The sequence below is a fragment of the Vitis riparia genome, chromosome 19 (assembly GCF_004353265.1).
Source record: "Vitis riparia cultivar Riparia Gloire de Montpellier isolate 1030 chromosome 19, EGFV_Vit.rip_1.0, whole genome shotgun sequence".
In the NCBI taxonomy this organism is placed as follows: Eukaryota; Viridiplantae; Streptophyta; class Magnoliopsida; order Vitales; family Vitaceae; genus Vitis; species Vitis riparia.
In genome coordinates this window covers 25,115,766-25,143,594 of record NC_048449.1, presented here as the reverse complement: position 1 = coordinate 25,143,594, position 27,829 = coordinate 25,115,766, and the positions used below count along the sequence as shown (strand labels likewise).

General features: G+C 40.4%; 1 protein-coding gene across 2 annotated transcripts in view; it reads right to left on the bottom strand.

Moving 5' to 3' along the window:
• LOC117908622 (nuclear-pore anchor) overlaps positions 1 to 27,829 on the bottom strand; it is a 72,934-nt gene that overhangs the window by 18,103 nt on the left and 27,002 nt on the right. For both annotated transcript variants that reach the window (XM_034822281.1, XM_034822282.1), the window contains exons 12-28: positions 27,508 to 27,556; positions 26,366 to 26,469; positions 26,220 to 26,288; positions 18,312 to 18,455; positions 18,100 to 18,204; positions 17,853 to 17,966; positions 17,665 to 17,743; positions 10,478 to 10,521; positions 9,262 to 9,335; positions 7,224 to 7,326; positions 6,759 to 6,893; positions 6,560 to 6,658; positions 6,449 to 6,490; positions 6,293 to 6,346; positions 5,169 to 5,348; positions 4,972 to 5,019; positions 4,484 to 4,534 (exon numbers count right to left, since the gene is read on the bottom strand). In XM_034822281.1, coding sequence (XP_034678172.1) covers positions 4,484 to 4,534; positions 4,972 to 5,019; positions 5,169 to 5,348; positions 6,293 to 6,346; positions 6,449 to 6,490; positions 6,560 to 6,658; positions 6,759 to 6,893; positions 7,224 to 7,326; positions 9,262 to 9,335; positions 10,478 to 10,521; positions 17,665 to 17,743; positions 17,853 to 17,966; positions 18,100 to 18,204; positions 18,312 to 18,455; positions 26,220 to 26,288; positions 26,366 to 26,469; positions 27,508 to 27,556 — 1,494 coding nt within the window. The remainder of the gene's footprint in view (positions 1 to 4,483; positions 4,535 to 4,971; positions 5,020 to 5,168; positions 5,349 to 6,292; positions 6,347 to 6,448; positions 6,491 to 6,559; positions 6,659 to 6,758; positions 6,894 to 7,223; positions 7,327 to 9,261; positions 9,336 to 10,477; positions 10,522 to 17,664; positions 17,744 to 17,852; positions 17,967 to 18,099; positions 18,205 to 18,311; positions 18,456 to 26,219; positions 26,289 to 26,365; positions 26,470 to 27,507; positions 27,557 to 27,829) is intronic.

Sequence of the window (27,829 nt, the reverse complement as noted above, 5' to 3'; positions counted from 1 at the left end):
TTTGTTGGATTTTCCGAGGAACGCTACAAAGGGGGGGAGCTTATTTCTGACTGCCTTTTCAATAAGTCGACCGATTTCAATAGCTTTGTGGGGATGCCCTCTGCAGGTTTTGATAAGGAAATTAGCCCCTTTCTGAGGAAAATGAAGGCAAGAAAAGGGTGTGGTGTTAAGGTCTCTGAGGAAAGGAAAGAGGAAACGTTTCTCATCATCCTGCTTTGAGAGAGAAATCTGAAAACTAGAATGTCCGATTAATTGCAATAGTTCTCCTCTGATGGTGACCAAAGGAAGAGGGAGGAGCAATGGTAATTTAGCTCTCATTATGTGAGGTTGCTTTTTGGCTCTCAGTGTGGTTGAGGGTATTATGTTGCAAACTTGCTCAAGGAGCAGATTGTGTTCTTTCTAGGTTTTAACGTTTTTCAATTGGCCTAAGTTTGGGGTACCTACTGGGACCAATCCAACTTTCTAGGGGTGTAGGGGGTTGGTTTTTGTTTTGTTGGTTGGTATTTTCTTTTCCCTTCTCTCTCTTGCTTTTTTTTTTTTTGCTTTAATTGTATTCTATGTGTACTTTGATGCATCATTTTCCAAGCATTTTTTATATATTCTCTCAATTTACCTATCAAAAAATTATTTGGGTCAAGCTCAATCTATTTTTGAATAGTTACCCATCAAAAGCAAAGTATAAACCCATCGGAAGTATTGAATTGTTTTGATGCGTCCTCAACTCTAAAGATTTTAAATTAAGCTAGGGAATTCTTGGTTTTTATTGTTGATCAAACCATAAACATAATTATAGAGTTAATATCATCTATGCTAGCGGATCTTAATTTGGTAGTGAACACAATTTTTTTTTTTTGATAAGCAACAGCAGAAAATATATTAGAGAAGGCTGAAAGGCCGCACCGCATACAGGAAGTATACAAAGCAGCCACAAGGCCAAAGAGCCAAAAACAAAAACACCTCACCAGCCCTTATGGGGTCGCAACCCACTCCAAGAAGCCTATAAGCGAAGAGGACTCCTCTCCCCTATACAACTTAGCCCAACTCCACAGACTACTTACAAAAGACTTCTTGAGAGTCTGAATAGCCAAGATACCCCTTCTAAAGGCTAGCCTATTTCTTTCTTTCCATACCGTCCAAAATATACATAACGGAATGGTCTTCCAAATCTTCTTCCTCTTTTTGCCCACAAAAGGACCCCGCCAACAGAACAACGCCTCTTTAACCTTCTCTGGAAACACCCACTGAACCCCAAATAAGGCAAAGACGATATCCCAAAGAGTCCTAGCCATTGTACAGTGTAAAAGAATGTGATTTACATTTTCCTCTTCACAACCACACAAAAAACAACAGTTTGGAAGCTGTCAACCACGCCTTTGCAGCCTATCCAACGTAAGAATTTTTTCCCAAGTAGCCTCCCATGCGAAGAAAGCCACTTTGGTTGGGATTTTATCCACCCAAACATTTTTTCCGGGGAAAACACAAGAATTAGGGGCTGCCAGCAGATTGTAAGCTTCCCGAATCCTAAAACTGGTAGAAACCCCGCCTTTCCATAGCACACAGTCCTCCTCTGGACTTACTCTGATGTCCCTTAGCAAAAGGAGCAAGTCTTCTATTAGCACCAGCTCCCAGTCGTTAGAATCTCTAATCAACCTGATATTCCACCCTCCTTGGCCCAGCCTTGGGTCCCACACATCATGCACCAGATCATTACTACACACTGCCAGTTCAAAAATCAGGGGGAATGCATTGGACAGCGCTCCGATACCGCACCAATGATCAGTCCAGAACCTGATCTTGTTCCCCCTCCCCACCTTGAACTTCATGTTATTCCAGCACCAGCTCTTCTCCTTTAAGATCTCCTTCCAAACTCCCACTCTAAAGGGCCCCCGGGCTTCCTTAGATATCCAGCCACACCCCTCCATCCCATGCTTCACCCCGATTACCTTCTTCCACAAAACATCCTTCTCAACGGCAAATCTCCAAACCCACTTGCCCAATAAGGCCCTGTTCAATAACCCCAACCTTCTAATACCAAGGCCCCCCTTCTCCTTTTGAGTACACACCACCTTCCAATTAATTAAATGAATCTTCCTACCCGAATTTCCCCCTCCCCACAAAAAATCTCTTTGTATTTTCTCAAGCCTTTTAGCCACTGACTTAGGCATTCTAAAGATGGACATTTGATAAATAGGAATGCTTGCAAGGGTACTCTTAATCAAGGTGATTCTCCCGCCCTTAGACAAGTATTGTCTCTTCCACCGGGCAAGTCTTCTTCTCATTCTTTCCTCCACCCCATCCCACGTGGACAAGGCTTTGTGCCGGGCCCCAAGGGGCAGCCCCAAGTATTTGACCGAGAAGCTGCCAATTTTGCAGCCTAGCTCCACCGCCATTTCCTCCATATTTTCAATCTCCCCTACTGGTATCAGCTCACTCTTGGCCAGATTGATCCTAAGCCCAGAGGCCGCTTCGAACCACGCCAAAATCCATCCAAGATGCGTTAATTGGTCCTTGTTGGCCTCACAGAAGAGAATAGTGTCGTCTGCAAAGAGCAGATGTGACACCATAATCTCCGCTTCCCCGCTGCCTCTCAGCCTACACCCAGAGATAAAGTTCCCCTGCACTGCCCTCCTTATAAGTGCACTCAACACTTCCATGCCCAAAATAAAGAGGTAGGGAGAAATTGGGTCTCCTTGACGCAGACCCTTAGAACTGGCGAAGAAGCCTTCTGGGACCCCGTTGATAAGGACAGAAAATTTTTCCGTTGAAAAGCACCACCACATCCACTCCATCCAGCGCGACTCGAAGCCCATCTTTTTCAAGACCTTCATAAGGAAGCTCCAGCTGATGCTGTCGTAGGCTTTCTCAATATCCAGCTTACACACCATCCCCTTAACTTTCCTCTTCTGCCAATAGTGACAAAAGCTAAGATGAGTTTAAACGTATAGTGCTAGTTTAGAAGCATATGAGATTAGATATCAACTCCAAGGGGATTTATGATAAAGTAAAAATCAATCTAATACTCTATGTTAGACCTCTTCCCAAATGGACCATTATTGCTACTTATGGAATAAAAGAAATCAACCAAATGAGGTTAAACAAATTGAAGCAATTAATTGTGTGGACAGGCTCGATGGCATTGTTGATAGGCAACCTATTTCCTACCATGGATTAACAAGGACTCTTATGGAGAGTCTCCTGGCATCATGTTCTACTAGCCATCTTATAGGTTATTTATGTTGGAGGAACACTAGGATCTTCCATGAGAAAAGGTAGGTCCATCAAGGTTCAGTCCCAAAGTCTTTCCGTATATGAATTAGTATCATCTTACTACACAAGATTGAGCTATCTACCACATTAGATGAAAGCTTCCATTAGAGCTTGGATAACCAAACCCTTCAGTGCCTTCAGGTTAAGGCTTTCTCTAAGCATGCGAGTTAAGACCTAGCCATTGAAGCAAAGATTCTAACCTAATTTCAAGGTTTGAAAGAGGCCACCACAATGAGAGATGGGTCATCCACAATTTTTCTTTTTTCTTCTTGGGATAGGTAAACAAAGTGTACATATTGACAAGCACCAACAAGACAAAAAAAAAAGAGGTGCGCCCTTTGCATACCAAGAGTATACAATGAGTACCAAAAGGCTATAAAAATAGAAACCAAAAAGTTAATGGGATCCTAAAGAATCCATGAAATGAAACAAAAAGAGACAACCAACTCCCAAGCAATCTCTAGTTCACATAAACATGGAATGGATAAAAACATCGTTCAAAGTTTGCATCAAATAAATCCATCCCCTCAAAGGTCCTACAACTCCGCTCTTGCCAAATGGTTCAAAACAAACAAAGAGGTGTTATTGCCAAGTCGTTCACAATGGCAAGAAGTTTAGTTGCTGTAATTTTGTGGTTCTTCTAAGGGAAGGAAAGGACCATGGACATGTGACCAATAAATGCATTGGATCATATGACTTGATGAGAAACTTGGCACTCAATTCCACTCGGAATGCCTGAGCTAAACAAGCACTAATAGCTTTGCTAAGAGGGATGCCTCCTCTCTAAATAAGTTCTTAGGGACTTGCTTAGTTGCTCCCCTTTAGTTTACTTAGGGTATAATGGTTTGGGATTTGCGTATGGTTAGTTCTTTATTTCTTCTCCTTTTTTTTTAGGATGATGGATCTCTCATCCTTGTCTATTCCATTATTACAATCTTTCTCTGTTGTGAACGAAAGAAACCACACAAATAAGTGAAGTCATTATTGACCATGAGATTAATTCTTTTTCAATAGAGCAAGCATAGGAAATATATAAATGGCACCAACCAAGAAAAAGGGACACAAACCAAGTACAACAGGAGGTATTCAGGAGTGATCAAACAATAAAAGCCCCAAAAGATGAAAAAACAAACAAACATTGACCATGAGATCAATGTATGTACACATTCCTAATAAGAGTAGTCAATGAGAAATATTACTGGAAATGAGTGCTTACCTCATGAGCTGAGGACGAGGAGGGTCCAGATTCACCATTAATCTCAACAACCTGAGGAGTAGAACAAGTGTCAAGGTACAAACAAAAAAACAGCAAAAAAATATAAAAAAAGAAGAAGAAGAATTGACTTCAGTCACAAAAATGATGTAACTTAAAAGCACATTGTCATGTCATGAAGGTGAAATGTGTTATACAACTTCATTCACAAAATTGAATAAGAATAATTAATTCCTTACTTCAGTTGGATTACTCGAAAAATAGGTGGACAGTCAAGAAAGTCAGCCCACCAAACAAAAGGACTAAAATGATGACCGTTACACCTTAAGTTTCATCTACATGTAATTACAGTATTTGTAAAAAATGACAATAACATCATGGTATAAAAAGCAAGAAAAATGACTATGTTGAGGCTGTGTGGCCAATGAAAATGATGTGCTTCAAAATGGGCAATTTTAATAAAACGTAAATTTGAATATTAGAGAAGATACCTTGGTTTCAGAAGATTTCAACTTTTTCTCCAGATCAGAGTATCGAGCCTGAAAAAACAATTATATTCAGAATATAAGAAAAAAGTTTCTTCTATTGGTTGGATAAGAAAGGATTGAAGAAGATCCTAAGACCCTAATAAATATTTCAGGAAAAAGACAACACTTCAATTGAATAAATTTTCAAAGTTAACAAAAACCTCTGCAACAGCAGCCTTAGCCTCAGCAGCTGCAACCGCATGCAAGGCATTAGCAAGTTCTTTTCCCATTTCTTCAACTTGTCTCATGGCATTTTTTATAGTCTGTTCCCTGTCAAGTGTGAGCGTCCGAACATTATCACGTTCTTCTTGTAGCTCTTTCTTTGCCTCAGCCCATTCCCTCTGTATAAATACCACTTAGGTGTAATAATGTACAGTACAATCCATGCTCTTTAGCATGAAAGAATCTTGCAAACTCTAATTCATACAAACATCGATGTATAAAAATGGAACAGGAATGAACGTTAGAAGGAACTAGACAAAAGAGTAATACACCCAAAAATAAAATAAGCATTTCCCACTGTATTTGGTTATTCAACTGTTTAAAGCTTGTTGGATTTTCTCATTTTTATCCATATGTTCATATAATCAATAGCCTTATAGGCTTCCATTCAAATCCCAAGCCATGTGATAACTGCAAGTCCGCAACAAAAGAAACATGTATCAAGAGTTCTTTAATAGATGATGATCCATAAGCAATTTGATAATCTTGAAGACCTATCATTCAGTAATCCCATGAACAAAGTTCAGGCCAACAAAAACAAACTAATATAATTGGAATGAACTTGTTAAGTCAAACAAAGAAATTTTAATAACATATCATCTTAAATAGATAACTTTTCAGTTCAAATATCTAATGGACTAAGAGTAGCAGCACCACCTACATTTATAAGATCTTACAAAATTATGTTTAGAACATAATACACAAAAATGCTCCGACACACACACACATGTGCGAGAACGTGTTTGTGTTAGAGAGAGAGAGAGAGAGAGAGAGATATTAAGTTGTGAGTGGGTAGTAGATAAATAGATAGATAGATTTCAGTTCAAATATATAATGGAGTGAGATTAGCAGCACCATGCCAATCAAGTAAGAAATCAAAAGCAAGCATCTACATTTACAAGATCTTAAAACTTCATGACATTTAGAATATAATACACAAAAATTCCCAGATATATGTACACATGAGAGCACAAGCTTGTGTTAGATAGATATGGATAAATAGATATAAATGATCCTCTTATTAACTATCTATTCTCGAGTAATAATACTTATCAAGACACACCTCAATCTGTCTTATATGCTCCTCTTGTTTTCTCCTCTCCACAGTTCTAGCCTCCTGCAGCACCCACAAAGCAGCTAAGTTGTGTAACCACATGACATGTGAAGGTTGTGCAACTAAAATGGAAAGATAAAGACATAAATTAACTAGATGAGCTACCTCTCGAAATTCCTCAGTGCTATGGATAGTGTCCAAAGTCGCCTGTAAAAAATAAAGTAAGAAATGAAATAAAAATATTAAGACAGAAGACTTCAATCATCAGCACCCAACCTGCAGACGGTGGACCCTCTCAGACAAACTACGAACTTCATCAGAAGCTCTTTTTTCAGAATTTGACAACATTTCTTTTTCATGCTTCAAAATAGACACCTGTGAAGCATCAAGAAATATAGTTAGCATAAGAGATACATATAGTAAGACTTATCAAAAAGAGATCAGTTGCAACAGTTTCAATAATTATAATTCTCACCTCCATAGTTAGCTTTCGAGAAAGTTCCTCGACGGTGTGCAAAGATTCAGAACTTTCACGTATCTTTCGTTGGTAATTAACTATTAGCTGAGAGAATTCCACATTTCTTGCTAGGATGCCATTAGCTTCATCTCTCTGACATGATATCCATCATATGTAATAAGAGAGCAATATAAACAAGCACCCACATCATTTGTGCAATGGATACTATATAAACCAGACAATGGCATGCCCATAGACAGAAAAGTGAGAGAATGGAGAACATATTTTAAACATTCAGTTCACCTGATGTTCAAATCCTTTTGTAAAGCTATCAAGACTATCGTGCAATATTTTCTCCCAAAGCGAATTAAGAAAAAATTTATACCTCCAACAAAAATATTTGTGGCATAACTAGCATATAATAGGCAAACCCAAAAAGAGAGAAGGAGAGAATGTAGAAAATATTTCAGAAAGAACGTTCACCTGATGTTCAAATTCTTTCATAAAGCTTTCAAGTCTCTCTCGTGCAAAATTTGCTTCCAAAGCAAATTTGTCACGCTCTGATCGTAATGATATGATCTCACTCCTGACATGAGACATCAAATAGATAGAATACATCCGCTAATGAGATGAGGCAAAAAGCACATAAATGCGTAAACAAGGACAGGGCCATTGGACTCAGTGAGACCATGCATACACTGATCTCATATATCCTAAAAAGCAAGAGCAGCAAATATCAAGAAGACATGAAAATATTTGACATACATTTTTATATATAATTTTGCATATATGCCAAAGAAAAGGTTTGATTAATGTATCTAATCCATGATAAATAAGAAAGGTCTGTTAATAAGTAAATTTCTAAAGAAAAAACAAATGTAAGGTACAAAACACGAAGCACTAAACAAAATCCCACAGGCAAGCATGCAAAGTTTAATCTCATTTAAGAATTTGAGAAAAGACAGAGGGACAAAACAGGCAGAGGGATATGGGCTCTTTTTCAAGGATAAGGCAGTCTACTATCTTATTTCATTGAAGACTGTACTATTTTTGTTCAATTGGAGGGGAATGCAGTGGTCGAGCTACTATGTAGATCTGCTAGGCTGATTAAGAAGATACTACCTATAAACCCCTTCCTCCAGTGGGTGGCTGCATCAAGTTGAATTTTGATGGGTGCTCCTTAGATAACGCAGGACAGATGGGAATTGGAGGAGCACTTGTGGATCATCGAGGAATACTAGTGAGAGCATTCTCTAAAAATGCTGGAGTGGGTCTAGCAATTGAGGCGAGATATTACTCACATGAAGGTCTAAAAGTAGCTAAAGCTACGGATCTATCCAATCTTCTAGTAGAAGGAGAATCTGCAATAGTCCAATATTAGGTAAACAAGAAGGAAAGAGCCTCTTGGAGGTTTGATGGTTGGCTTTGCCAAATTTTTATATTACAATAGACTTGGGATGCCTATACTGGGCTTTGATAGTATACTGTGTGTACTTGCTTCGCCTTCTCTAAGCTGCTTTTAATACATGTCCTCTTTTTGCCTATGTAAAAAAAAACAGACTTGGGATGTTCCTTTTGTTAGATTCCTCTTGCAACTAATCACATGGTGGACACGTTAGCAAAAGGGAGGAGCCACTCAATTGATCTCTTTTGTATGAGGCTTTCTACCCCGTAAGTTTTTTATTTTTTATTTATCTTTATAGGTAAATTTTTGTCCTCATTGGGACTTGAACCTAGAACCTCCCACAAACCCTCCCCATCCCTTTACCACTTGAGCCAAACCTCAAGGGCAATAAAAATATTTCTACCTCATAAGTATTGAATTCATATTTGTAACCACTTTAGGGAAGTGGTTGAGCTTGGGCTCAAGAAGCATTAGTGCCCAATAGGGGTTTCTTTTTTCTCTTGTGTCTCAGTTACTTTTGTGGTTGTTTGTTGTTAGGGTGGTGGGTTTTTCTTCTCTTTAGAATAGATAGCTATTCTAGCATTTGATCAGAATTATAAACTCTTGCCTTCAGAACTTTCAAATTAAATTTTGATAAGGGTCCATTAGGTAACCTAGGGCAATTAAGGATGGTTGGATTCAATTATGCAGTTGGATTTTGATTCGTAATAAAGATCATAATCTTAGCATTGATAAGACTTGACAGAACTATCTATGGGAATTAAAACTTTTGAGTTGAAGGGAACTTGAATATTGTTACCATGGGGATTTCTCAAGGGAAAGGGATACATGAATAAGGAAGATCTTAGACCTTTCAAAAGAGTTAGATATTTGCTCTTTGAGGATCTTGAGGTCCAACAATAAAATAGTTAAACACTGGGCTAAGAGATGAATAGGTTGGCTAAGATATGAGATTTAGACGTTTTTGGGAGATTTTCCAACCATCAAAAGAAAACAAAAAAGCCCTACCAACAAAAGCAAACCTCAAAATCCTTAATCTTGTAAGTTTCTTAAAATCAACAAAACCTCCAAACAAAAATCCATGAAAAAAGGGGACAGGAGGAATATTAAATTTACCTAGACTTCACCAAATCCTCTTGAAGAGATCTGACACGTTCAGCAGCTTGTTCTTGGGCCTTTTTCGTGGCTTCCTATAATAATTAACTTACATATTAGAAATAAAACAATAACCTTAATAATAACAACAATGAGAATAACACTAGCCTTTGCAGGCCAGTGGTATCTCTTGGCTCTCTATCAAAGGCAGGTCCTGAGATAACAAAGAGGGAGGGGTTTTTGGTGGATGTACTAATACCCAGCTTTTAGACAAAATTGTATCCCAAAATATAATACAGGAAGCATAATGACCCTCAATTGTGATAACACATTAAATAAGAAATATCTTTTATTAGGGAGTTGGTAGAAGAGGGTGTCATTGCATAGAATACATTGCTTGACTCATTGCAATCTGCAAGCCCACATCAAGCTTAGTTGTATTCTATTAGATTTGATAATCCTGGATATTGATTTTGACATGATATAATTTAGACATGAAATACTTTTACCACTCTTGTATGTTTCTCAAGGGATAATTTTAAAGTTGACTTCTATTGGTTCACCACCAACAAAATTTTGTGAACCACAACTATGAAAATGAGATTTTGATTTATTTAAAACTCATTCATTTATTTATTTATTAACATCAAACTTAGAGTATTTCCTTATTTAAATTTAATAATTGAACCAATAGGACGTAAATGCTTGTCACACACAGCAGGATTTCTTGGCCTCAAATGCATTCAGTTGACACAGAAAACAATAAATCAGTTGACTATTCTGTTTTACAATCAAAATTCCAGGCTTACCAGCACTGTAAGTTATATTCTAACATCAGTTCTTGTGAGATCTAATTTTTTGTCACAAAAAAATATTTCTGTATTGCCTAAGCATGTTCACTTTTGGAAGAAACAAATTAAGTTAATCAACATTATGTAAATTGAGATACAAGTTCTTGTAAACAACCATTTATTGGAATTGGTTCATCTAAGTTCAGGGATTTTAAAAAGTAATGAAAAGATGAACACGAGCAACTGTATGAATAGATCATTGAACGACAGGTCTGATCCATGGGCTGTGGGATGGTCATGAATTTAGCTTCCAGGACATGGGAAGGGGTGAGAACCTATGCCATGAACTAGGAGACTGGATTCACATGTTCCACAGAGAGAGAGAGAGAGAGAGAGAGAGAGAATGGAAATTTCCAAAGAAAAGAAATACCATCCATTATTCATACCTGAGAACCTTCAAGAAGAAGCATGAGGTCCTTCCTTCCATTTTCTAGAACAACCAAGTTGTATATTGCATCAGCAGATGCAAAAGCAAAGAGTCATATACATGAAATAAGGATCAAAAACAAATAACATTCTAATCAAGAAAATGAAGTGAGATTAACTCAAAATGAGAATATAAATTATCTGTTCACAGGTGGGAATGGGTTCCCATTCCCACTCTTCCCATTCTAGTGTTGTAGCCATGCATAGAGAAGTCATTTTGAAATTTTGAATGCATGCAACATCCATGAAATGTAGCAGTTGGAAGCCTATCCAGGAATGTGGCTTTGTAGCAAATCATTCATATGTAATAGCTTTTAAGTCATATAAGTGTCCATGTTGTCCTCAGCATATCTCCATTTGTCTAAAAGACAAATCAATTGCAATATTCCCCCTAAAACTCAAATCAATTGCAAGAGTCCTCTAAAGATAACCAATTGCAACAGTTTTTTGATATCCAATACCCCATCACAACTTCATCTCATCATATAAAATAACATAAACTAATGAAGAATAAATATGGAACTGTATAAGAAAGACATGAGAGGATTTGATTAATTTCAGGTAAACTTTTCGACCCTTTTTGAATGATATAAAATGTTCTTAAAACTCTTTCTAAATAAAAATATTACTGTTACTATTTTCTGTAAAGTTTGAATAGGGTTATATGTCAATTAAATTAACAATAACTCTGTAATTTATTAAGGAATGCCATTACAACTGTGTCATGAGATGGCATACAACCTCTTGGCCCAAAAGGGCCAAAACTTCATAAGCCCCAATTCCAAGAAGTACTACTCTTGCCCTTATTAAGGTGAAACATCTCAACCTCACATCCATTATTCCATTTTGCTTGTTCTCTTCTCTATCATCTCTTTCCTACGACTTTCTTCTCCATCGTCTTCCAACATAAAGATTTCCATTTTCATACCATCCAAAAAATAGCCTTTGAGCGAGAGGTGATGAGTGAGAGTGAGCGAGAGCACGAGGGCGAAGGCGTTGAGAGAGAAAGTCGAGCGGAGAATCGGAGAAAACGGAAGGGGATTAGCTTTGGGGTAGAGTCGAAGGTGTTCGAAATTGGAATTGAGGAGAGAAAAGGCAAACCCCAAGTTATCTTCATGGAAAGCAAGAGAGGGGTCTCGTCTTGGGTCCGTCTGGGGCCGGAGAGTGTAGGGTTTTTTCTGGAGGGTCTGAACCAGTGAATCAAGGACGGGAAAGAAGGAAAATGGGAAAGGGGATGGAAGGAAATGGGGAGAAGTTACTCTCTGGTGCGAGATGCCAACAGTGCAGGATGCTTTCTCCGGTTAAGGGATGTCGACCTAGAGAAGAAGAGATACAGCATATGCATTCTGAAAGGCAGAGGGGAAAGGGGGGGATGGTTTTCTATGGCGGAGATGTTGCAAAAACTAGGTGTAAATCTCGGCAGAAAGGAGAATAAATAGGAAGAGAGGGTTATGGGAAGGTCGTATGTGGAAATGGCGAAGAGGCCGAGGAGCAGGGACAGCAAAACAGTCAAAGTGGAGGTAAAAGGGGAGGAAAATAAGCAGAAATTTGAGCAGATTGGAACATTGTCTGGTCGGAAGCTGGAACCCTAGTTCAACAAGAGGAGAGGACTTGGAGAAGTTGGGGTGGTTAATGGCAATTTCTTGGGGGTTGAAAGGAAAGCTAGGGTTGGCAAGGTTGGAAAATGGTAGAGTGCTTTTGGAATTTGAATTTGTGGAAGAAGCCAGACGTGTCCGAATCTCTGGGAAAAGATCGGTGGGAGGGCTTCAGGTGGGCTTGGAGCGCTGGAGTCCAAGGTCGAGGTGTGTGGAAGAAGGTGAAGCAAGAAACGAAGCATGGGTAAAGATCCTAGGACTCCCAATCTCATTGTGGGTCCCGTCTATTCTAAGAAGAGTGGGGGAAGTGTGTAGGGGTTTCATCACCATGAACCGACAGATGGAGAGAATGGAGGAACTTCAGTGGGCTCAGTTATTAGTTAAGTTGAACGGCGAAGACTTGCCGAGCACGTTGGAGATTAGGGTTGAGGAGGCAATTTATTCCCTCTCCCTTTGGTGGGAGATCAGGCCGTCGCTGAGGAAAGCCTCGGTGGACAGTCGAGCCTTGAACAGTAGAACGATTGGAGAGGTTAGGGGTGACGATGCTACACGCGCTGGCCCGCGAGTGGAAGAACTGGTAGACGCAAGGCTCAAGGCGCCTCTCCGGTCAACATATGGGACTGGTGTGCAGGTGAGCGGGGCGGGTTGTGAAGTGATTGTAAAACGGGCTCAAGTTGGGTCGGTGACCCGGTTTTTTATTGACCCATCGCAGGCTGGGCCTTCCTCGTCAGCCCTTGCCGAGGGTATGTTGGGTTCAAAGAGAGATGGTGGGCCTTCTTCGCAAGGCCCATCAGTGGGAGAAAATCTAAAGAGGGTTGTGGATATTGGAGTTGGGCCAGCGATTGGGTCGTCACGTTCTAAGGGGAAGGGGTGGGCTGCCTTTAAGGGGCCTTCTTCGCTTTTTGGGCCATCTATCTTGATAAGGGACAGTCCTAGCCCGGCCCAGACCCTACTTCTTGACAGTGGGCTCTCAGGGAAGGTTTGCTCCTCAGTTCGCCCTGGTACCGACAGTAAATGCAACTTGGAGATTGAGTTTCTTAAGCTCCGAGAGAAGGAAACCTGGAGGAAGCAGCAAGAGGAAACCCAACTTTCAACGATAGATCGTGCGCTAGTAGAAGAAGCTTCGAGATATGAGACTGTTTTAAATTCGTGGGGCTTAAGAGTCTCGGGGTCTTCTCCTTCTAATTCTTTTTCTCTTGGTCGGACTCCGGAGGGGAGTATTACGACCATTCTGGGGTGCTAAGGGAAGATATCCAGGAGGGAAATATGTTGAGAATGTTAGATGCATACGGGTCTGCCGAAAATGGCAATGGATGTTGGGACTTGGTTGAGGTTAATTGTGTCGATAACAGGGTAAGGAGTACGGAGTGGGGTTCAGCTCAGGCCGTGCCCCAAGAAGCCATGGGTGAGAAGGAGATTAGATGGGAGGAAAGTAGTCTAGCCAAATTCAGTCATTTTTTGGTATTCTCGACAGAAGGCCTGGAAAAGGAAATCCTGAATTTTTTGGTCAAAATCAGAAAAAGGCGGGAGAGGATACATAGCAAAGGTCTATTGGAGAAATCAAAATTCGAGAGGGAGGTAAAGAGGCTTGAGTGTTCAATTAACTACGCGAGGGAAAAAAAGAAGAAATGTCCTCTTTAGAGCAGAGGGTGCCAGCTAGCGGAAGTCCAATGAAGCTCAAATTATTGAGTTGGAATGTGAGGGGAGCAAATGACAGCTCTAAAAGGAAATTAATCAAGTCTTTTGTAAGAAGTCAGAAGGTGGATTTGATGTGTATCCAGGAGACAAAAATCCAATTAATGTCTGAAGGGGTGGTGAGAAGTTTAGTTTCGGGGAGATTCTTAGACTGAAGGGTTCTGGACGCTGCTAGATCGGCAGGAGGTATTTTGATTTGCTAGGACAAAAGGTCCCTGGAAATTTTGGATTGGGAGGAGGGTCAGGTCTCAATTTCCTATAGGTTCAAGAATGTGGAAAATGGTGTTGTCTGGGTGTTCACGGGAGTCTATGGTTCTTTTTCCAAAGAAGAAAGGGAGTGTTTGTGGGAAGAGATTGGGGCAATTAGAGAAATTTGGGAAGAGCCCTGGTGCTTAGGGGATGACTTTAATATTATTCTCTCCCAAAGGGAAAGGAGTAGACAAGGGAGAATAACCTCAGCAATGAGGAGATTTGCTCAGATAATTGATGACTTAGGGCTTGTTGATCTCCCGCTGCAATGGGGATTATTTGCCTAGAGTGGGGGTCTAAATAATCAATCCTGGGCTAGACTAGATAGATTTCTTGCGACTCCCAGTTATACAAAGAACGTTGCCACGGCCTACCTCGAATCATTTCCCTATCTTACTAAAGGGTGGTGGCCTAAGAAGAGGACCCTTTCCTTTCAGATTCGAAAATATGTGGCTTAAAGAGGAGGGGTTTAAAGATCTTATTCGTAGTTGGTAGCAGGGGATAGAGGTCACAGGCAGGGCTAGTTATAGATTGGCTATAAAGATGAAGAAGCTTAAACAAAATTTAAAAGTTTGGAATAGGGATGTATTCGAGAGGCTGGAGAGCAATAAAGCTTTAGCTCTACAACAAGTGGATTACTGGGATCTGGTGGAAAGTGAGAGAAGTTTGATAGAGGAGGAAACAGTTTCTAAAAAGGAAGCCAAGGAGTGGTACGCTAAGTGGGTGTCCTTGGAAAAAATCATTGGAGACAGTTATCAAGGGAGTTATGGTTAAGGGAAGGGGATAGAAATACGGGCTACTTTCATCGTATGGCAACTGCCCATCGAAAAAGTAATTCCCTGGATAGAATAAAGATAAATGGGGTGTGGTTGTCAGAGGAGCAAGAAGTGAGGGAAGGGGTAGCGAATGCATTTCAACAGTTGCTTTTAGAAAATTCGAAATGAAAGGAGGATATAGGGAGACTGCAGTTAAAGCAAATCAGCTAGCAAGAAGCGGAGTGTCTGGAGCTCCCTTTTTCTGAGGTTGAGGTTCATTCTACTTTGATGGATATGAATGGAGACAAAGCCCCTGGACCGGATGGTTTCACTGTGGCTTTTTGGCAAAGCTGTTTGGAATTTGTAAAAGAGGAAATATTCGAAATGTTTAAGGAGTTCTATGAGCAAAATTCTTTCCTCAAGAGCCTTAACAACACGTTTCTGGTCTTGTTACCTAAGAGAGGGGGGACTGAGGATCTTAGAGACTTTAGACCTATTAGCCTCTTAGGGGGGCTGTATAAATTGTTGGCTAAGGTGTTGGCTAGTAGACTGAAGAATGTGATAGGAAAAGTGGTCTCCTCTTTTCAAAATGCTTTTGTCATGGGTAGGCAGATTCTAGATGGCTCTTTAATTGCAAATGAGGTGATCGACTCATGGCAAAAAAGATGAGAGAAAGGCCTAATATGCAAATTGGATATCGAGAAGGCGTATGACAGTATTAACTGGCAGTTTTTGTTGAAGGTTTTACAAAAAATGGGATTTGGGTCTAAGTGGTTGGGTTGGATGTGGAGTCGTATTTCTACAACCAAGTTTTCAATTTTGGTGAATAGAGTGCTAGTCGGTTTCTTTCCAAGTTATAAGGGGTTGCGCCAAGGAGACCCTCTCTCCCCCTACCTCTTCGTTATGGGAATGGAAGTGTTGAGTGTTCTAATTAGGAGGGTTGTAGAAGGGGGTTATCTTTCTGGGTGTAGCATCCGGGGAGGTCAAAGGCCGACCATCAACATTTCACACTTACTCTTTGCTGATGATACAGTGGCTTTTTGTGAGGCAAAGAAGGAGCACTTAAAGCATTTGAGTTAGATTCTTTTTTGGTTTGAAGCTGCTTCAGGGTTAAGAATCAATCTGGCCAAAAGTGAGATTATTCCAGTTGGTGGGGTAGAAGAGGTCGACGAGATGGCAGTGGAGCTAGGATGCAGGGTGGGGCTTTTGCCTTCAGTTTATTTGGGGACTGCCCTTGAGGGCACCTAATAAGGCTGCTTCCGTCTGGGATGGGGTGGAAGAGAGAGTGAGGAGGAGACTTGCACTTTGGAAACGGCAATATATTTCCAAAGGAGGGATAATCACTCTTATAAAGAGCACAATGGCTAGTATGCCTTTGTTTCAAATGTCCCTTTTTCGTATGCTCAAGATAGTGGCAAGGAGGTTAGAAAAGTTGCAAAGAGATTTTCTGTGAGGAGGGGGAAATCTAGAAAGGAAAGTCAACTTAGTCAACTGGGAGGTGATTTGTGCGGATAAGGAAAAAGGGGGGCTTGGCTTAAGGAAGCTAACCCTTTTGAACAAAGCCTTGCTTTGCAAATGGATATGGAGATTTGCTTGTGTTAAAGATGATCTTTGGAAGCAAGTGCTTGTGGCGAAGTATGGGCAAGAGGATTTTGGCTGGAGGACAAAGAAGGCAAATGGGGCGTTTGGAGTAGGGGTTTGGAAGGAGATCTTGAAGGAATCTAAGTGGTGCTAGGAAAATATGGCGTTTAATGTGGGAAAAGGCACCAAAATCATATTATGGACTGATCTTTGGTGCAGGTGTACAGTGTTGTCCCAAAGATTACCTCATCTCTATGCCATGGCTGCTCATAGGAATGCCACAGTGGATGAGATGTGGGGCCAAAATTTCGGCCATGGAGGCTAGAATTTAAGGTTTCTTAGGGACTTTAATGATTGGGAATTGGATATGGTAGGAAATTTGTTCCATGTCTTGAGAGGTCACAGGATTACTACGGAGGAAGACTCGGTCCGTTGGAAGGGAGGAAGAAACGGGCAGTTCAGAGTCAAGAAAGCGTACAGCTTGTTGGTCAACCCCATTGTCTCCGTTTTTCATAATAGTTGCATTTGGGTGGATAAAGTTCCAACCAAAATTACGTTCTTTGCATGGGAGGCTACTTGGGGAAAGGTCTTTACCCTAAATAGGCTCCATAAAAGAGGGTGGCAGCTCCCTAATTGTTGTTTCTTGTGTGGTTGTAAAGAGCAAATTGTAAATCATATTTTCATATACTGTATAGTGGTCAAAGTGCTATGGGATATTGTTATTGGTTTGTTTGGTATTTAGTGGGTCTTTCCAAAAACTATAAAGGAGGTCTTATTTAGCTAGAGGGGCCCTTTTGTTGGAAAAAAAAAAAAAGGAAAAAGATTTGGAAATCCATTTCATTGTACATATTTTAGACGGTTTGGAAGGAGAGAAATAGACTAACCTTTAGGAGGGGTGTTAGCAATTCAGAAGCTTAAAAATTCTTTTGTTTGTAATTTATGGGGTTGGGCTAAATTGTATATTGGAGAGGAATCGCTCTCCCTTATAAACTTCTTGGAGTGGTTAGCCTCTAGTTAAGGGTTGGTGAGTTTTTTGTTTTCCCTGTTTGGTGGTAAGGCCTTAGCTGCCTAGTATATCCCCTGTATGTTTTGTGGCTTTTTGTTATACAATCCATGCTTATTTATCAAAAAAAAAAAAAAAACATAAAGATTTCCATTTTCTTTTCTTAAATCCTGTCCTCCTTCAGCCCACCAACTGTTTGACTACAATGTAAACTGTCCTATTCATTTCATCAATAGATAAAATCCAAATAGGGAGAGGAAAGGGAGAACCTGGAGCTGCTTCTGCAGAATGGGGGAAAGATGAATGAAGTTTATGTTCCTCCTCATACAACCGTTTGTACATTGCAACCTAAGCAAAGAAAAATTAGAGAAATCAAACAAAAATACCTATGTCACAAAAATAATGAACTAGCTAACTAAGAAGGACTAAGAAAACATTTGGGTTTGAAGAGACTTACAGAGGTGTGAAGTGATTCAATCATGCGCCCTTGCTCTTCAGCTCTTTCTAACACTGCTGCAACTTTAGAGGCAGCCTGATCAGTATGCTTTTTGAGCTCCAGTTCAAACTTCTCCTGAATTCCACGGTACAGCACCCAAGCTAAATATTAACCAAGTCTCCATGCAAGCAAAATTGGTACTACTCCACTCCAAGAGAAAGTGATCCAATATCACAGGCTTCATACACAAACAAAATTTCTTTATTACCTTCAACTCCATATCTTTATCCTCAAGTTGGTCAGAAAGGCTGCGTACAAGGCTTCGGAGCTGGACATTCTGCTCAACTAATCCATTTATATCCCTAAAAGTCAACTGTATTGGTTTGTCAAAAAATATGTCAATAAAAAATCGCTTATTTTTGCAAAAGCTCAGGTCCTACTTTTAAGCCATACTGCGGAAGGGAAAACAACTGGACTTACAAGCCGTTCTGAAATTACTTCGTCAGAATTAGACTCTGCATTCATCTTATCAGCAGCAGTAATTGTACCGTTATCAGTGAAATCATGACCCACCAATCCACAACGAAGCTGTATATCTCGGCATTCCTTTAGAAGCAGTGTCACCTGAAACATTAATCACCCCCATTGGGACTTGAACCTAGAACCTCCCACAAACCCTCCCAACCCTTTACCACTTGGGTCAGGTAATATTAATCCCCAAAAATTATGACCATCATGTCAACCACACTCCCTGAGCATTTCATTTTCCCAAATTAAGTTCATACATAATTTTGAATACGTTGGGTATGGAATCCTCTCCTTCCATTCTTGCTATTTTTATTCATATTCTCACGATACGGAGAAAAAGGAAAGAACATAAATGCGTACATCTTTATTCCTTTTTTATTTACTAGAAGTAAAGACATATATGATGAATGTATTTAATATGGTATCTAATTTATATAATAAATGTAATTGGAAAATTTAAAATGAACTTTGAAATTTAAGAAAATAATTTGCTACAGAAGATTTGAGAAGTTACAAGTTACAAATGTTTTGGAGTCTGTGAGGCGTTTGAGATTTAAGATTTTTTTATTTTTTTTTTGGATAGACAGTTGAGATTTAAGAAGTTGAGACACATACTTCATCTTATTTAAATTTTAAAAATGATAATTTTGATTTTAAAAAAATGAGTTTTTAAAACTTTTGAAAATTGCCCTTTTTGAATGTGACTACATTTATGGTTACATTTGTGTATTGTTGTTCAATTGAAATGTGACTACATTTATGGTTACATTTGTGAGAGTTCAAATAAGTATAAGAAGAATTCTTTTGAAGATTTGCATTAATATCAACAAATTTATAGGATAACCCAATGCTAGAATAAGATGAAAGTTAATGGTAATTTTAAATTCTTTATAGTAACCCAATATTAGAATAAGAAATCAAAATTTTAGTATATTCTGCGAAACATGTGCCAGAAGTATGATTTTCCAAGCTTAGATGTAGGCAAACCAAACATGCCCCAAAAGGTCTGTGACATAAGGAGTAAAGTTGCTTTGGGTCTTTGTAGATGGCCCTTCACCAATGCTAGGCTATCTCTAAGCGACCCAGGGTGATTTTCAAGTAGAGCCACACAGCTTCGCTCAACTTCTTAAAAGACCAGAGACTTGCCTAAAATGCATCTAGTGATTTTTTTCCCTCTCACAATCATGACACATAATTCCGAACTGGTTAAAACCGAAACCACTCAAAATGCAATTTGAATGAGTTTTAATGGGGAGCCCTCCAACTGTACCCCCTTACGCCTACCATGTTTCTCTTTTTTGGACACATTACTTTTATGGTTATCACATTGCAACTTAGACATTTGATCAAAACACGAGGGCATCAACCAAAGTAGGTTCCAGCTACAAACAAAATAATCTAAAATTTTTTTTTTTTTTTTTTTTGATAAGTAAAATAAGATTTCATATATAAAAGAGACACTAAAAAAGCGGTTCAAAATATACAATACCTATACACCCGCCTTCAACAAGGCCAAAAGACAAAGAAAACCCAATACCACAAACCTACTTAGAACCCAACCAATCAATAAAATTAGCTATAGTTAGAGGGCAATCATCTATTAACAACTTAGCCTCAGCCCAAAAAGTAAGAATAAAAGAGTGTTTCAGTTTCTGAATTGACAACGAATCATCCTTGAAAGTCGATCTATTCATCGTCTTCCAAACCGTCCAGAAAATATGAAGAGGAACAACTTTCCACGCCTTCTTGCGTTTTTTGCCCAGGAAAAAACCATTCCAACTTAGAAGGGTCTCTCTAACTGAAGAAGGCAAGACTCAAAACACCTCAAATAAAGTAAAAAGTAGATCACATAACACCCTTGTTCTTGAACAATGAAGAAGAAGATGGTTTATGTTCTCCTCTTTCTCAAGACACATAAAGCATCTATTTGCCAAAGTCCATCCTCTTTTCTGGACCATATCCAAGGTTAAGGCTTTGCCCCATGTAGCCTCCCATGCAAAGAAACTAATCTTGGGCTGCACATTCACATTCCAAATAAAGCTTGAAGGAAACAAAGATGAACCACCCACTTCAAGGGCTACATAGAGAGACTTGACCGAGAATTTACCACTCTTGGTTTCAGTCCAGGACACCATATCCTCCACATCCTCAATAACTCTCTTACCCTGAATCCTCTCCAAAAATCTTTCCGCCTCCTCTACCTCCCAATCATTGAACGCTCTTAAAAAACAGGGGTTCCAACCCCCCTCAACCAATGGGTCCCAAATATCTGCCACCCACGCTTCCTTCTCTACAGTCAAAGCAAAAAGAGAAGGAAAGAACATACACAGAGGAGAATCCCCACACCATCTATCCCTCCAAAAACTCACCCTTCTCCCATTACCAACTATGAAAGCCAACCTATCGCTCACCAACTTCCAATCCATCCTTATTCCTTTCCACAAACCCATACCATGAGCCTCTCTCACTTCCCGAGAGCACCAACCTCCTCTATTTTCTCCATACTTCCCTCTAATCACTTGATTCCACAAGCCCTCTCTCTCATTTGCGAAACGCCAACTCCATTTAGCAAGAAGTGCCTTGTTGAGAAGGGAAAGGCATTTGACCCCCAATCCTCCTTTCGACTTACTAAAATACACCAACTCCCATCTTACTAAATGAGGCTTTCGCTCCAAATTGCCCCCACCCCAAAGGAAGTCCCTTTGAATTTTCTCTAATCTCCATCTAACTGAGCTTGGTAAGCACAACAATGACATTAGATAGAAGGGTAAATTCGATAACATGCTTCGAATAAGAGTCGCCCTTCCTCCCTTGGATAAATATTGTCTCTTCCACATGGCTAACCTTCTTCGGAAGCGCTCTTCCACACCATCCCAAACTGTAACTGACTTAAAAGGAGCACCCAAGGGCATCCCCAAATAGGTGGTTGGAAGACTACCCAGACTACAACCAAATTCCCAAGCAAGATCATCCATATTCTCTACCCTCCCTACTAGAATGAGTTCATTTTTTTCCAAATTTATTCTCAATCCTAAAGCAGCCTCAAACCACATAAGTAGCCAACTGAGATAAGTCAACTAATCTTGTGAAGGTTTACAAAATATTAGTGTATCATCAGCAAACAACAAGTGGGAAATTAGGACCCCTTCTTCACTCCGACCCTTCACCCTACAACCTGATAAGAAATCTCCCTCTACGGCCCTTTTGAGGAAAGCACTAAAGATCTCCATAGCTATGACAAAGAGGTAGGGGGAAAGGGGATCGCCCTATCTCAAACCCCTGGAGCTTTGGAAGAAGCCCGTAGGGGTTCCATTGACCAACACGGAGAAACTTGCAGTGGATATGCACCACTTAATCCACCTGATTCATTTCTCCCCAAAACCCATTTTTTGCATAACTGTGAGAATAAAATTCCAGTCCACTTTATCATACGCCTTCTCTATATCCAGTTTGCACAAAATGCCACTCTCATTGTTCTTAAGGACCGAATCAATGGCTTCATTAGCTATCAACACTGCATCTAGGATTTGTCTACCTTCCACAAACGCCCCTTGAGCCTTGGAGACCACCTTTCCAACCACCTTTTTTAGCCTATTGGCTAAGACCTTGGTCAGCCACTTGTACAAGCTTCCCACCAAGCTTATAGGCCTAAAATCCCCTAAAACTTCAGCCCTTGCTTTTTTTGGAATTAAGACCATAAAGGTTGTGTTTAGGCTTTTAACAAATTTACCATTTTCGTAGAATTCCTTGAAAAAACACATCACATTAGCCTTCACGAAATCCCAAGCAAATTGCCAAAAGGCCATAAAGAATCCATCTGGCCCCGGGGCTTTATCCCCATTACAGCCCAATAGAGCGTCGAAGACCTCCTCTTCCGTAAAAGGAGTCTCCAATGCACTAGCGTCCAGAGACTCCAACGTCTCAGACTACAGCCCGGAAACAGAAGGGCACCATTCCCCCAGGTTAGACAACAACATCTTAAAAGCATTAGCAATCCCTTCCCTAATATCATTCTTCTTTGTAAGCCAGGCTCCGTTAATCTTAATTTTGTCCACGTTATTCCTCCTCCTGTGAGCATTGGCCATCTTGTGGAAGAAACCGGTATTTCTATCCCCCTCTTTCAGCCACACTTCCCTAGATTTTTGCCTCCACGTGATTTCTCCAAGTAAGACCCATTTTTTATATTCTTCCCTCGCTTCATTTCTAGCTTCCAGCTCTTCCAATGACAGCCTGTTGATTTTCTCCTTTGCATCCCAATACTCCATCTGCTCCAAAGCCATATTCTTTCTATATTCAACCCTTCCAAAGGTGTTTCTGTTCCACACCTTCAGCTTAGCCTTCAGAAATTTTAGTTTTTCGGCCAAGATAAAACTTGGGGATCCACTGAAGCTGCCTTCCTCCCACCAATACTTCAATAGGTCCTCTACACCTTCAACTTTCAACCACATATTCTCAAATCTAAACGGGGTAGGGCCTCTTCTTAAGCCCCCTCCGTCCATAAGAAGCAGAAAGTGATCGGACACGGGTCTTGGTAGAACAAACTACCTCGCATCTCTAAAGTGACTGTCTCACCTCTCATTAACCAAAAAACGATCCAGCCTTGAAAAAAACTGGTTATTCGCCCCTCCAGTCCAAGTAAAAGGGCCCCCAACCATAGGCAAATCCTTTAACTCTAGATCTTCTATAACTTCTAAAAACCTTCTCATGATTGAATTCAAGTTCCCTCCTCTATTGCGCTCTTCTGGACTTAGAATGGCATTAAAATCCCCTACAACACACCACGGCCCATTCCAAAGCCCCTTAATGGCCCCCAACTCCTCCCAAAAACTCTCCCTCTTCATCCTCAAAGTTGGCCCATAAACCCCTATAAACGTCCATATAAAACCATCCTCGCAGCTCTTAAAAGTGCAGGAAATAGAGAACAATCCTTTCTGTAGGTCAACCAACTCCAACACCCTATTATCCCAAAACACCACTATTCCTCCAGCTACACCCCTTGAATCTACAACTCCCCATTCAAGGACTCTACCCACTCCTAAACTACGAACAATGCCCGTTGACATTTCCTGAATCTTGGTTTCCTGTAGGCTAACCAGATCCACCCTATTTTTCTTTATCAAAGCTTTGATCACTTTTCTCTTGTCGCAATTACTGGCCCCTCTTACATTCCAAGTAAGCATACGGAGCTTCATTTAGTCCTGCTCGTACTCTCCCCCCCCCCCCCCCCCCCCCCCCCCTCTTCTCCTCCTCCTCCAATATAGTTCACTGCCCATTCCAACTTTCTCAATTCTCTTTCGAATTTTGACGACTCTAATTTGCTCCTTTTTCTACCATCCAACTTTCCTTTTTGAAGCTTCCCCTTCAAAGCCCTCCATCGGCATTCCTAGATAGCGGCAAAATTTAGCCAAGCTACTAGAATGCTAACACAGTTCTCCCTCTTCGACCCTCTCCTCCTCATCCTCTTGGGAGACCCTTTCCGAAACCCCCTCTGAAGCCTCCTCGGAAGTCCCAAACTCCCTACCCGCCAAATCCGAGACCTCGGCCTCCCTTCCATCCGCCAATATCATCCTTAATGGGCCCATAGCAGCTCCCCCTTCAGCTTCTGAAACTTTTCCCCGATCGGAAACCCTAGCCATGACAACACCTTCCCCGTAGAAAAAAGAGAGATTTCCCGCTTCCCCAAAGAAAACAAAGAATGAGAGATTTGATCAGAATACCTGGAAGCCGCCTCCAACAACGACTCATCAGTGATTTATGAGAGATTAATGGTCGGACGGAGCGACCCCAGATGGGAAACAAAAAAATCCCCCTCCTACTCTCCGCCGACACTGAGACGCCCATCGGAAGCCCTAACCCCTTTTAAGTTCTTCAGAATGGGTCGTCCCACCCCCACCAGGCCTTTAGAAGGCTTTGAATTGGGCCGGTCCATCTCCTCTGATTTTTTAAAATCATTAAACACTTGGCCCTCCACAGCGGGCTCTCTTTCCAAGCCTGATTCTCTTTGCCAGCCCAACGGTAGATTTCCTCCAGGCCCGAAGCAAGAGCTTTTCCCCTAAGCTGAAAACTGGCCTCCTGTTGTCCCGTCAGCCTCTGTTGTTGTTTCCGACACAGTACTAGAGGGCTGAGCTTTCTTTCTGCAGCCTCCTTCACCTACTTTGCACGGCTCAATCACTTTTGCAAGTTCCCCATGCATCTGTTCCCTCACCATTTTGAATCCAACACGTGAATCTCCTTCTCTGTCATCCCTAACCTCCCGCTCCTTACCCTTCTCATTTCTGATCATCGGAATCACTTCCAAAAGCCCTGGTTTCACCTCCCACCATAATTGGAAAGCATAACAAAGGGACCCAACTGCTACTTACAAGGAGCTCAGCCACTCTAAGCCTTCAAATCTCATTAATAATCTGGCCCATCTTAGTTCCTTAGAGTTAGCAGTATTTTCATCCACTGTGACGAACCCCCCGCAACAATCCCCGATTTTTCTAAAAGCTTCCTGACTCCAAAAATGCAATGGCAAGCCCACAACTCTCACCCAAACACTCTTGGCTCTCTCGTCATTTTGAGAACACCCCACTTTTTGGTCCCACCTATCCAAGTCCAGGATCGATTCCTTGAACCATCGGTTTCCTCTTAAAAGCACCTTATCTGCCTCTTCTTTATTCTCAAACTCGATCAACAAGAGAGGGCCCCCTAGCCTCGCAAACTTCAACCCTCCTTTAATATTCCACAGGGATCTCCCCCAACTTTCAAGAGCAGACATATCTGGATCCGACAGTGGAATCTGTCCCCATCTTCCAACCAGACATCGGTCCATTAACTTCCTCTCGCTTGGGATATCTTTCTCCCCCAACTGTAACCATACTGCTTCCCCTAAGTTTTTCACTCTTGTTTTCACCACATCAACATAGGATTTTTGGGCTTTCCCCTCAGATTCCTCAACTGTACTCCCTGTCCCATAGGAAGCAGCAGTTCCCCTAGGCTCATCCCGAGACAAAACACCAAGGAAACGAAGATTTTCAACCAATAGAACCCATCCTCCCAAAATACCTTTTCCTTCTGGAAACACTAAACAATATCTCTTTGATTCCAAGTCAACCACAGAACACAATAGAACTTACCTGCCTCATTTGCTCGACTTTCCAGCTTAAACCTCCTTCCTCCATCCTCCCACCTTTTAACAAGACCCTGCACAATATCACCCCTACAGCAAGCCTCCACCCCTTCCAACAAACAGCACAAACTGAGACTTCCAAACCTGACCCATGAAGTAAAGCCTCTGCTCCTTTCCACAATCATTCACTTACATCTCTCCCCATACACCTCTACAGAAATTTCAAAGGATTTTGAGTCCACTGCAAACCAGCATCTGCCTCCTCTTTTAGCAGGCATCTCCTCCTCTTACTTCCCCTCACGACTTTATGTCAAAAAGATCAAACAACAACTTCTAGAGAATCCTAAAAAGGGTACTCTTAGTGGGCCAATTCTTGAAGTGCACTCATTCTCAGAATCAGTTGGGAGAGGGATGGATAGCCTAAAGTGGAGAGGAAGGAAGGAGGAGTGGTCTTAATCTAAAATTTAAACTATATAATTGCATATTATATTGAAAAAATCAATGTTCTAATTCATTGGTATCTCCACCGTGTCTGCGTTATTTATTTATCAGTATGCACTCATCATGTTAGTGTCAATTTTTTTAAAAGCTTGCTATGTCTCACGTCCATGTGCATGTCAATGCCCAAGAAACATAGGCAAAAAGAAATGCTCAAGCACAAAATCATATTCAAAGATTCATATTAGGCAAATAAATCAAACCGTGAAGATATTCAATAATCAGCTATCAGACATTCTGTCTATTTTTACCTGTTTCTCCAGGTCAACAATCTCTTTCTGAGCCACAGCATAGTCACGTCCTTGCCTCCTCAAGTCAGCCTGAGAAACAAATGCATGAACACAAACTCTATAAAACCAAAGTTAAGTACACAAAACAGTGATGAGAACCTATAAACCTTAAGTTCCTGGATTGTTTTGTCCAAATTCGACTGCTCAGAAAGAGATTGCTGCAGTTTTTGGTTGATTGCAGAGTATCCTTCAACCATTCTCTCATGTTCCGCTGCATAAGCAACAATGTTGCATTCAGTAAATCAAAGTATGATCATGGATAAGAAAAAAAATTTGAATTGACCAAACCCATCTAGCATCACTATTACTGGGTAATGGTTATAGATATAGAGTAATAATAATAGATGATTGTAGATATCAGTGATCTTTCATTTATGAAGCTTATAGAGACAATAAAACTTTTATAACTAGCAAACTTGAATCACAATATAACAATTATTTGGAGAACATTTCTCAGCATTTCTTAAGTCTCTTTTATAATATAAGCTTCTACTGATTATCAAATGCACCTTTGCACAACCAAAGAAAAACATTAAATTGAAAGTGTCCATCCTAGGTTGTTTTGTCCCTGCAAAGAGGAGATATTGCTGCAAAGCATCTATAACATAATGATTGTTAGATGGTAGGCTTTCACATCTCCCATTTTAATATCGTCCATCATTGATGCATGAAACCATTTGGCATCAAAGACCAACAGTAGAGGAAGCTACCTCCTTTTCCCAATGTTAAACCAAAGAAATTAACCATGTGTCACCAAAACTAAAAACAAAGGAAGAGAGTTGAGTCCAATGGAAGTGAGGTAAAATTTGCAGCTTTCCAGGGCCACTATCCTCCAACCAATAGGAGAAAGCATACACACACACACACACACACACACACATACACACATATACCAGTTGGTGTTAGCTTCTTATCCAGTAAAATTGTGTGTTTCCCCTATTCTGAATATCACTGGGAGTTTTCACCTTTGGATCTCATGAGGGTCTTAATCTTTATAAATACATGTCTCCTGTTTTAAATTATGGAGCTTTTCACACTAAGCATCCATATTTTTCATTAGATGGATAAATTAATCCAGATATTACCATCAGAAACTTGAAGCAAAAGCAATCCAAAAAGAGCAATATAACTTCTGGACCTCTAGAAATTCATTTAAGAGAAACCAACCAAATTCCTGACAGAACAAAATCCTTCCACCTAAAGTTCTTGGTAGGCATTTATAAATAATCAATTTAATATCAGTGTATACCTCTCTCATCCAAAATGACTACAGCTTTCTCCTCTATTTCATGCAGGACCTGCAAGAGCAAAATTTAAAAATATTTTTTGATAAGTAAATAAGATGTAGAAAAATTTTAAAATATAAGCCTATAATCACAAAAAAAAAAACTCAAAGATTCACAAACCCAAGCAATAGGAAGCATAACAGTAATTGCGGTGGACTTAAATAACAAAGCAACAAACGTGTGTCACATGGCATTCACAACAAAAGGGATGGTCAAAGTTTACCATCACGTGTACTCTGAAATTTCTCTAATGTATACTTTTCCAAACATAAGAAGAAATTATGA